The sequence below is a fragment of the Ranitomeya variabilis genome, chromosome 3 (assembly GCF_051348905.1).
Source record: "Ranitomeya variabilis isolate aRanVar5 chromosome 3, aRanVar5.hap1, whole genome shotgun sequence".
NCBI lineage: Eukaryota > Metazoa > Chordata > Amphibia > Anura > Dendrobatidae > Ranitomeya > Ranitomeya variabilis.
Window position 1 is genome coordinate 511,270,141 of NC_135234.1, and position 12,050 is coordinate 511,282,190.

General features: G+C 42.4%; 1 protein-coding gene across 2 annotated transcripts in view; it reads right to left on the bottom strand.

Annotated features, from left to right (window-relative positions):
* The window catches only part of SLC9A7 (solute carrier family 9 member A7), a 143,587-nt gene that overhangs the window by 9,938 nt on the left and 121,599 nt on the right, over positions 1-12,050 (bottom strand). The window contains exons 12-14 of one of the 2 annotated variants that reach the window (XM_077296896.1): positions 11,867-12,020; positions 6,252-6,311; positions 366-429 (exon numbers count right to left, since the gene is read on the bottom strand). In XM_077296896.1, coding sequence (XP_077153011.1) covers positions 366-429; positions 6,252-6,311; positions 11,867-12,020 — 278 coding nt within the window. The remainder of the gene's footprint in view (positions 1-365; positions 430-6,251; positions 6,312-11,866; positions 12,021-12,050) is intronic. The other variant, XM_077296897.1, reaches the window with a different exon arrangement.

The following is a 12,050-nucleotide window of genomic DNA, read 5'->3' on the forward strand; positions in this document are numbered from 1 at the left end:
ATCTAATCAATCAGTGGTGTGGGTGGGGCTATTCAGAGAACTGCTCTGCAGCAGATAAAAGGGTGATTTTATCAAGACTTCAGCAAGCAGCCCAGTAAGTGACACATCCCTGGACTCCAAGTCAGGGGCGGACATATCTGTGAAGCCACAAGGGGCCCAAGCGGTAAGGGGGTCACATCTACCTCCAAATCAGATGGCGTCGTGCATTGTGATGAGCTATTAGACAGCAAAAAACCCATATACTGTTCTTGCACAGGGCCCTCTTCTGTCTGTTTCTTACAGTGTTCAGGGTGGCTGTGTATACATCAAGCTGCTCTCTGACAGGATAGCTAAAACATGGTGACAGATTCCCTTTAAGTACTTACTGCTTGTAACACTTGAAAACTGTCATTAGTTGGAGGAGGGTCTTGATCTGGATCCACACCAACCCTAAAAGAAGAAATTTGCAACATGAAACAAGGAATAATGTAACAAAATGAAAGTACCATTGGTGAATTTTTGTGCACGCTCTCTGATTAACAGCACAGGAAGCCTTATACAAATGGCTATATCACAGGGATCCGTAATACGGCACTGTCTTTAGTGCTGATTTTAGGGAAAAAAAGAAGCATTTTCCATGGCAAGCAATATTACAGCATTATCTGGTGGATTAAAGTGAATCTGTCAGGTCCCCCGTGCCCCCAGAACCACCAGGAGTTGGGTCTGCATATGTAAACACCCTGCCTAACAGTCCCTTTATTACATTACTAGCTGAAGAGCCCTTATAATAGATGAATGTGGATAAAATCCGCGCTGCTGCGACAAATAATGGATCCAGATATAGTTATAAGGTGTTCGGGTGGTTTATTCAACGCGTTTCGAAGCTCATGGCTTCTTCTTCAGGAAGTTTCCACACAGAGATCTCTGTGTGGAAACTTCCTGAAGAAGAAGCCATGAGCTTCGAAACGCGTTGAATAAACCACCCGAACACCTTATAACTATATCTGGATCCATTATTTGTCGCAGCAGCGCGGATTTTATCCACATTCATCTATTATAACGTCTCTAAGAGGTCGCAGCGCCGACCTGTGGATCTGCAGCAGCTGACAAACTACACGCCTTTACTGTGTACCACCAGGTGAGCAGTTCTCTCATAATTGATTAGAAGCAATCCTGGGGATAAGACCCTATTTGCGCTTTTTTTGTCTCCTACTTTTCTATACTAGCTGAAGAGCCCGGCGTTGCCTGGGCATAGTAAATATCTGTGGTTAGTTATAGCACCTCACTTCTCTTATTTTCCCATCACGCCTCTCATTTTCCCCCTCACATCTCCCATTTTCTCCCTTACACCTCTCATTTTCCCCCCTAACACTTGTCATTTCGACCTCACATCTGTCATTTTCCAATCACTCCACTATTTTCCCTCACTCCTCTCATTTTGCACACACCTTTTCATTTTCACCTCACACCTCTCATTTTCCCCTCAGTATATACATGTTTGTCATCTCCCTTATATATAGTATACACCTGTGTGTCATCTCCTGTATATAGTATTTACCTGTATGTCATCTCCCCTGTAAATAGTATATACCTGCTGTGTCATCTCCTCCTGTATATTGTATATACCTATGTGTTATCTCCTCCTGTATATAGTATATACCTGTATGTCATCTCTTCTGTATATACTGTATACCTATATGTCATCTCCTCCTATATATAGTATATACCTGTACGTCATCTCCCCTGTATATAGTATATACCTGTATGTCATCTCCTCCTCTATATACCTATGTGTCATCTCCTCTTTTATATAGTATACACCTGTATGTCATCTCCTCCTGTATATAGTATATACGTGTGTCATCTCCTCCTGTATATAGTATATACCTGTAAGTCATCTTCTCCTGTATATAGTATATACCTGTGTGTCATCTGCTCCTGTATATAGTATATACCTGTGTGTCATCTCCTCCTGTATATAGTATGTACCTGTATGTCATCTCTCCTGTATATATAGTATATACCTGTAAGTCATCTCCTCCTGTATATAGTATATACCTGTGTGTCATCTCCTCCTGTACATAGTATATACCTGTATGTCATCTCCTCCTGTATATAGTATATACCTGTAAGTCATCTCCATCATATAGTATATACCTGTGTGTCATCTGCTCCTGTATCTACATATATAATTGTCTAAGGGTTTTTCTGTCTGTCTGTCTTGGAAATCCCGCGTCTGATTGGTCGAGGCCGCCAGGCCTCGACCAATCAGCGACGGGCACAGTATCGACGTAGATGTCATAAAGGTTGCCTCGACCAATCAGCGACGGGCACAGTCTGCCGCGAATTCTGGAATCATCATTGTCCATATACTAAGGGGACATGCATATTCTAGAATACCCGATGCGTTAGAATCGGGCCACAATCTAGTATATTATATACCTGTGTGTCATCTCCCCTGTATATCTATCTATCTATCTATCTATCTATCTATATATATATATATATATATAGTTGTCTAAGGGTTTTTCTGTCTGTCCTGGAAATCCCGCGTCTGATTGGTCGAGGCCACCTGGGCCTCGACCAATCAGCGACGGGCACAGTATCGACGTAGATGTCAATGGTTGCCATGGCGACGATTACGTCAAAGGTTGCCTTGACCAATCAGCGACGGGCACAGTCTGCCGCAAATTCTGGAATCATCATTGTCCATATACTATGGGGACATGCATATTCTAGAATACCCGATGCGTTAGAATCGGGCCACAATCTAGTAGTATATATCTGTATGTCACCTCCTCCTGTATATAGTATATACCTGTATGTCACCTCCTCCTGTATATGGTATATACCTGTGTCTCATCTCCTCCTGTATATAGTATATACCTGTAAGTCATCTCCTCCTGTATATAGTGTATACCTGTGTGTCATCTCCTCCTGTATATAGTATACATCTGTATGTCATCTCCTCCTGTATTAGACCTCGTTCACACGTTATTTGCTCAGTATTTTTACCTCAGTATTTGTAAGCTAAATTGGCAGCCTGATAAATCCCCAGCCAACAGGAAGCCCTCCCCCTGGCAGTATATATTAGCTCACACATACACATAATAGACAGGTCATGTGACTGACAGCTGCCGTATTTCCTATATGGTACATTTGTTGCTCTTGTAGTTTGTCTGCTTATTAATCAGATTTTTATTTTTGAAGGATAATACCAGACTTGTGTGTGTTTTAGGGCGAGTTTCATGTGTCAAGTTGTGTGTGTTGAGTTGCATGTGGCTACATGCATGTAGCGACTTTTGTGAGATGAGTTTTGTGTGGCGACATGCGTGTAGCAACTTTTTGTGTGTCGAGTTGCATGTGACAGGTTAGTGTAGCAAGTTGTGTGCAGCAAGTTTTGCGCATGGCGAGTTTTGAGTGGTTTTGTGTTTCGACTTTTATGTGGCGAGGTTGGTGTACGAGGTGTGGTGAAATGTGTGCTGAGGGCGATATGTGTTTTCAAGCACGTGGTAGTGTGTGGCGCATTTCGTGTGTGTGTTCATATCCCCGTGTGTGGTGAGTATCCCATGTCGGGGCCCCACCTTAGCAACTGTACGGTATATACTCTTTGGCGCCATCGCTCTCATTCTTTAAGTCCTCATTGTTCACATCTGGGAGCGGTCAATTTGCCTCCAACACTTTTCCTTTCACTTTTTCCCCATTATGTAGATAGGGGCAAAATTGTTTGGTGAATTGGAATGCGTGGGGTTAAAATTTCACCTCACAACATAGCCTATGATGCTCTCAGGGTCCAGACGTATGACTGTGCAAAATTTTGTGCCTGTAGCTGCGACGGTGCAGATGCCAATCCCAGACATACACACACACATACACATTCAGCTTTATATATTAGCTAGACATACAGATCTTTAGAAAAAGTATTTCTTAAGTTTATTTATGATATGTAAATGAGGGCTCTGACTGTGGAGTTGGGGTCCCCAGACTAATTGTCCCATTTAGCATGTTATCACGTCCCTGTGGGCGTAAGAACATTGCTTACAAGATTCCCGCGAATGCACTCGGCGTCTTTCCCTCACTGCATTGATCCTCCGAAGCCGGATGTACTTGTGTCAGCTTCAGAGAGGCGCACTGTGCATGGTTGGAAGCCGTCATCACTCCTGATCACGTGCAGTGCGTGTCTCTGAAGCCGGGACATGTACATAAATTATTTAGAAATAATCAGATCTTTAGAAAAAGTATGTCTGTAACGTAATAAGGGGACTGTTAGGCAGGGTGTTTAGCTATGCAGACCCAACTTCTGGTTGTTCTGGGGGCACGGGGACCCGACAGGTTCCCATTAAACCGTGCCTTACTAACAGTGCTGCTGTGTATGAGCCGTATAAAAGCGTCCATGTACTGGTGCAGAGGCGTCCATTAGTTACTTAGTGCGTGCACGTAGAGAAAGCATTAGTGAAACAGATTATGCAGTTTCTTCCTTTCACTTTGCATAAATGCCCAGATAAGACAAGACAAAGAAGTGAACATCTTTAAGAAGCAGAAATGCTGAAGCAGCACAGTGGGGGTGGGGAGTTTCCTGACTAAATCTGAAGCTTCCTGTGCTAAAAGGTTAGAAAAGAACTACACTAGGGTTGTCACTTAAGCAGTATAATGGGGGCACGTCTCTATTTTGCAGAGTTTTTTTGCTGTATTTGTACATTTTCACCACTGGTCATTATGTCGCCTCACAGGGACGAGTAGACAAGGTGCATATTGGGGAAATGAAAGGGCACACTGCTGTAATTCACAGAAGCCACAAGCTAACACCAGATGTCACGCTGATGAGAATTCTATTCATGAGTGAGAAGCACACGATCACAGCCGTGGGCGCCTGTGGAAAGGGATTGTGTTGGGCAAAGTAAATCTAGGTAGAGCTGTGTCAGTCAGTGGGGTTTTCTCTGGGATACAAATGTGATCTCAGGCATGGCAGCAGGTTGCGCCTGTAATTTCCAGATAGGATCTCACAAGATGAAGGTAATTTGTTGTCTGTTTTATCAGCCGGTGAAAGGAATTTGCCCATTCTTCTCCGATAGCAGCTGTGGAATGACACAGACCATTTGAAAGAGTTTTACATTCACTTGCAATCAATGGCTGAGACACCGGGAGAACAAGAGAGCCTTGATCTCACTACAGTGCCTCTATTGTAGGCCTATCGGAGAGAAGTTTATGTGATCTGAAGGGCATGTCACTGGAGCCCGGCCAGCGCTGAAATAGCCAAGCTTTCTGCCAAGTGAATTTATTCCGAGCCTATAACCACAGTCTGACACTTTCTACTTGCTTTATCAGAAGCGAACACTGCGGGTGACCTGATTCTAAGTTTGATTTACGTCACTTACATTAGAGACACCATCAAAAAGCAGAAAACATGGAGCTGAAGAACATGAACTAAATAAGTCTGTTGGAGAACAAACAAGTTGTCTTGAAAAATCATTAATTGGTAAGACTGTCAGGACAATGACTTGGTTTGGCCATGGCTTTAGATGAAAAGTAACAAGCAAAAAAAAACAACAAATTGCCATGTTATGTGCTGTGTATCAATACCTTCCAGCATGATTATATATGGAGCAGAAGAATGTCAATGACTAAACATTGCTTTTGTCCCATAGTGTTGGAAGGACTTTTTCTACATGTATTTTAGTATGTTAAAATAAAAGTGAGTTTTTAGGATTTTTTTTGCTTCTCATAAGAATGTATAGCATCTATTTTTTATTAAATATCTGGAAAAAAAAACGTCCAAAACAATTGTATTTATGGAGGGATAACTCCTAGCCAGGAAATCCAAATAAGATGGAAGCAATAAAACCCAAGCTAATAAGAACAAATCCTTTTTCAAGTTTAGACAAATAATTAAAATTATTAAAAAAAGGAGTGTGGACTTAATAAAATATATATCTATTTTTTGCAATAAACGATGCATACCTAGGACCATCACGCCTCCTGAAGAATGCATTTATATATAAAATGTTCTTAACATTATAAATTTATGTTCTGACAACAGATCCGTCAAAGACATAAAAGAACTTGTGGTACAAACAGCAGAGACACAAGAAACACAAACAATACAAAATAGTATATTATAAAGCGCCATATGACAAGGACGGTGACAAACGCACAGGAATGCTGAAGCAAATCGTGTGATCGATATGACTACACAGGCAAGGAAAAGGTGAAAAGTTCTCAAGCACAGTACCCAAGAAGCCGAGTGTGAATTACACATGGCAGAAACCAATCACCTGAAATACTGCCAACGACTAACGTTCGCTTCGTCCAACGATGGGGGATGATCACCAACTCTGGCACAGCACAAGAATGAAATGATAATGAGCTGATGGAATGAGCAACCTGGAATATTCACTACATGGACTGACGGGTTACAAGAGAAAATCCAACAAATCTGTTCAATGGTAGCCACAATATGTCAGCACAAAACTTACCTTTGCTACATTAAACGGGTCATACACATGGTCAGTAAGCTATATATCTAGTGTTATAAAGCCCTGATATGAACAAGCCCCCTTAGGTTCAGAATTACCAAATATTCAGGACAGGAATGACGAATTAGAGACACAACTCAATGGGAATTTGTGGTTTTGTGAACATGTATATCCAAGTGGTAAATCTTAACCCCTTCGCTGCCAAGGGCGTCTCAATATTGTGCGCCTGTTAGAACATTTTTTGCATTTTTGAAATGTACAAGTAAAGCCCAAATTACTAAAAGATATTAACTCCCATTATCTACATATTTTCTGTAATACATCGTATTGTCACAATGCTACTTAGCACATTATACACGCAGGCACCTTTGTGAAACTTGAGTTAACGTAAAAAAAAAATTTTTGCACACGGCAAAACTCAGAAAGAAAGTAGTGCCATTTGCAGCACAAATTTACCCAAAATAGTTTCCTGTAATCATACTGCATTTGCAGAGATTCCCGAGGCAGGAGTAGTCAGTAAACACACAATGTGGCCCCATTTTGGAAACTATCCCCGGTAAAAGCATTTATCAAGGGGTGTAGTAACCATTTTAAACTAAAAAGGTTCTAAATAAAAATACAAAAAAATTAGCAATTTTTATTTTTTGCCATCTGCCGCAGATTTATTGATATATTCCTGTTTTCACAATAAAAATACTTAAAAAATGATAATTTGTGTCGCCATATTCCGTGAGACTAAACCTTTTTATTTTTCTGTTGACATATCCGTTTGCCTATTTTTAAAAGGAAGGGTTGAAGTTTTTATGGGTACCTTTTTGGGGTGTATATGACTTTTTGATCTGCTTTTATTCCATTTTTTGTGATAGGTGGCATAAAATAGTGATTCTGACTTTCTCAGGCGGTGTTCACTGGGATGGATTAGTAGTGCGTTGCATTATATTATTCTGTCCATGGCTATATAATGATCGTTTATTTTATCACTTTTTTTTACAATAATATATATTTGTTTTCAGGTATTGCTACACTACAGGAGACCATCGTAGTAATTTTCCTCCCCCCCCCCCCCCCATCAACAGAGCTGTGTAAGAGCATGTTTTTTGAGTAATGAACTGAAGTTTTTATTGATGCCTTTTTGGCGTCATTAGGCTTTTTGAAATCTTTACTCAATTTTTTTGTATAGTGTATTCAGAAATTTCTCAAAATGAATTTGTTGTGCCAAATTCGGAGAGCCTTAAGTATTTTTTTCAAGGACAGGAATGTATGAGGTCTTGTTTGTTTTTGCACGATGAACTGCACTTTTGGTGGCATCATTTTTGGGCTTGTGACTGTTTGATACTTTTTTTTTTTTTTTTTTTAAGGCAAAGTGACCAAAAAGTAGGAATATGGTCTTTTTTTTTTTTAAACTGTTGTAGACTCGGTGAGTAAAATGACAAGTTAATTGTATAGTTCGGGTCATTACAGATGCAGCAATGTCAAATGTGTATTTTTTCCAATAATAAAGGACAAAAAAATATAGAAAGGAAATAGCCTTCATTTTAGTTTGCTGATATAATGCACATCTAGTGTTACGCATGGGCAGAAGGAGATCACAGAGCATCTTTCTTCTGTCCTTACAACAGCCTGTCAGTCCAACCGCAGTCCCCATCTCAATGGAGTGAAGGGGGTATTTTACAAAATCATATGTCAGCCTGGATCGCACCTACAGATTAGACCTTGGACTCCTTTCAAAAGAAGATTCTCAACTTCAGATTGAGATTGGAATTGCCGCTGCAGTCGTGATGCAGCCCAAGATATCTCAGATTAAGTTGAGATTTGGGAGTAAAAAATAAAATGCTCACTTTAATATCAATTGCATATATTATATGGTGATATAAATACACTTCATTATCAGAAAGAATAACCGGCATAGCCCATATAGCAACTCTTTATTGCCCGAGAGATTCACAGAAAGCATATTATAAGGTTTTCTTGCTTTCATGTCTCATGTTTTAAGACCAGTGAGCAGATTGACTAGATACAATGACATATACTTTTTAGTTATGTATGTAAGGGCTTTCAGGTGCAGGAGGTCCCTAGCAAATGGAACCGATCTGCATGAGGCACGGTCGAATATGTTGGTGTCCTAGAAATAAAATTATTAATATTCAAGTCCTGGGAAAGCCCTTTAAACTTTATTAACATGAAAGCAGACAAGTATTTCACTTCATCAGATACTTCCGTAATTGGCCATGGTTATTTAAACTTCCCTTTCTCACGCACTATAGTGGAACACAGACTTGCTACTTTTTTATTTTAGCATCAACCAACATGGTCCTTAAACTATTAATTATCTAAAAATGTAGACAAAATCTCATTAAACATTAGATCAGCTCTAAAGTTCTTCATGTGTATTGTCTGAAAACATCCCAGTTACTAGCAAATAAATTGCAAATCTACCAGTGGAAAAGGCTGCTTAAAGGGAACCTATCACCCCGTTTTTTAAAGATTAGATAAAAATAGTGTGAAATGGCATTCTGTAATGCTGTAGATAAGCCCCCGATGTTACCTGAAAGAGGAGAAAAAGACGTTAGATTATACTCACCCAGGGGCGGTCCCGATGCGGTCAGGTCGGATGGGTGTCTCCGGTCCGCTCCGGCGCCTCCCATCTTCATTCCATGACGTCCTCTTCGGGTCTTTACGCCGCGGCTCCGGCGCAGGCGTACTTTGTCTGCCCTGTTGAGGGCAGAGCAAAGTACTGCAGCGCGCAGGCGCCGGAAAGGTCAGAGAGGCCCGGTGCCTGCGCAGGACACCAGTACACAGCGCAGGCGCCGGTTTTGAAACGATAACAGCGCTGAGGGGGCGGCGCCGAAAGCGCAGGAAGATGTGAGTGACGGCAGAGGAGCTGGCCAAGCTGGGGAGTGAGGACCCGCCTCCCTGGCTAGAGACAGGAATTGTGGCTAAGTATAAAAACGCTTTATTTTGGGAATACTTGAACCTAAAACTAAAAGTGCCACCTTGTTAGAATGCAGCATTACTGCTGCACAAGGTGGCTCTTTTAGTTTATAACGGCTGGAGGGGGGTGACAGTGGCCCTTTAAGTCACCTTCCGATGATGGCTCCGTACTCTCAGCTCCTCGGTTGGGCTTCCTGTTTCCTGGGCATCCGATCATGTGACCTGGGCGCACAATGATGACATCACTGCGCTGCGCCGATCACATGATCAACATGTTAGGGCATGTTAGGCTATGGGTTGAACTAGATGGACTTAAAGTCTCCCTTCAACCTTAATAACTATATCATATCATATCATACTATATCATATCAAATGTCGACACAGGAAGAGCCACGGGGGGGCTGGGAGTACGGAGCCATCATTGGAAGGTGAGTTAAGTGTTTGTTATTTTATCATGTGCGTGCCTGCAGGGGGGCATGTAGTGACTGTGGGGGGACATGTGCCTGCCAGAAGGGGGGCATATTCATGATGGGGGGAAGGGGTGGAGTGCAGGCACAGGCAATATGCACTGCTCCCCTGTCAACCAACTCTGCGCGGCCTCAGCACCAAGGTGATGGATGGCGGGTGCAGTGAATATTACATGAGGCTAATGAGCGGGAGCACAAGACCTCCTGCTGTCTCTTCAGCCTGCAGCCAGCCCACTCCAGCCCCCTGACATCACTCCAGAACCACCCCCCTCCTCTACAGCATTATAGCGATTATAAGATGCACCCCCCCACTTTCCCCAAAAATTTGGGGTTACAAAAGTGGGTCTTATAATCCGAAAAATACGGTATTTTCAGATATCAAGGTGTGATTCTATACCTTACAGCAATGTTTCCTCAAGACCCACCAATAGGTCAAGTTTTCAGGATCTCTTAAGGCCCCGTCTCACTTAGCGATTTACCAACGATCACGACCAGCGATACGACCTGGCCGTGATCGTTGGTAAGTCGTTGTGTGGTCGCTGGGGAGCTGTCACACAGACAGCTCTCCCCAGCGACAAACGATCAGGGGAACGAGTTCGGCATCGTTGAAACTGTCTTCAACGATGCCGAAGTCCCCCTGCAGCACCCGGGTAACCAGGGTAAATATCGGGTTACTAAGCGCAGGGCCGCGCTTAGTAACCCGATGTTTACCCTGGTTACCAAAAAAAACAAACAGTACATACTCGCCTTTCGGTGTCCAGGTCCCTTGCCGTCTGCTTCCTGCTCTGACTGACTGAGCCGCCGTACACTGAGAGCAGAGCGCAGCGGTGACGTCACTGCTGTGCTCTCACTTCTCACTGTACGGCCGGCAGTCAGTGAGAGCAGGAAGCAGACGGCAAGGGACCTGACGGACATCAGAAGGCGAGTATGTATTGTTTGGTTTTTTTTACATTTACGCTGGTAACCAGGGTAAACATCGGGTTACTAAGCGCGGCCCTGCGCTTAGTAACCCGATGTTTACCCTGGTTACCAGTGAAGACATCGCTGGATCGGTGTCACACACACCGATTCAGCAATGTCAGCGGGGCCTCAACGACCAAAAAAAGGTCCAGGCCATTCTGACACGACCAGCGATCTCGCAGCAGGGGCCTGATCGCTGGTATGTGTCACACATAGCGAGATCGCTACGGAGGTCGCTGTTGCGTCACAAAACTTGTGACTCAGCAGCGATCTCGCTAGCGATCTCGCTATGTGAGACGGGGCCTTTAGTGTTTCACAGGTGATAATTTAATCACCTGCTTCAGCATTAATTCCATCACCTATGGAAATCCTGAAAACATGGCCTGTTGGTGGGTCTTGAGGGCTGGAGCTGAGAAACACTGCCTTACAGGAAAAGTGTTCCCTGCCGGGTACAAATGATGTATTCTCTAAAGGACTCTCCATTGAGCCACGTGCACACATTCAGTATTTTACATCAGTATTTGTAAGCCAAAAATCAAGAGCAGAACAATCGGAGGAAAAGTATAATAGAAACACATCACCACTTCTGGATTTATTACCCACCCCTGGTTTTGGCTTACAAATACTCAGGGAAAATACGGAACGTGTGAACATGGCCTTAGAGTGCAGATATCATAGGACACCAACTTGCCTACGTCATATTTTTACCCAATATCGAAATTCAATCAATTTTCCCATTTAATAATATCAGAGGCTCAGGCTATGGTTTCTCCTTTTCTGCATGTCATTACACTTTATGCTTCATTATGCTTTTATCAAATTAGATTCCATATTTAGGCACAAGAGCTGCACATTTGAATACTACTTTTTTCGATACACTACATTTGGAGGTTCCCATTCTCATTCTATTTTCTCCAGTTTTAAATAAATAGTAACCTTTACATACCTAAAATAATCACAAAAATCTAATACTTGACTATATATAAAAAGTTAACCGATATTCATTTTATAAGAAAGGATTCTAATCATCATGTACCTACTGTAATTTGCACTGACCTGATATTAAGCCAAGATAACATGGGGGTCGTTCCGCCACCTATTACCCACACAGTGAAGAACACAATCAACAGCGTGGTGGAGAACATCATCTGATGAGCATAAGTAGCAGTGTCCCGTATGGAAAGCGCAAATGCCATAGCTCCTCGGAGGCCTGGTGGAGATCAAACAACTTTATATGAAT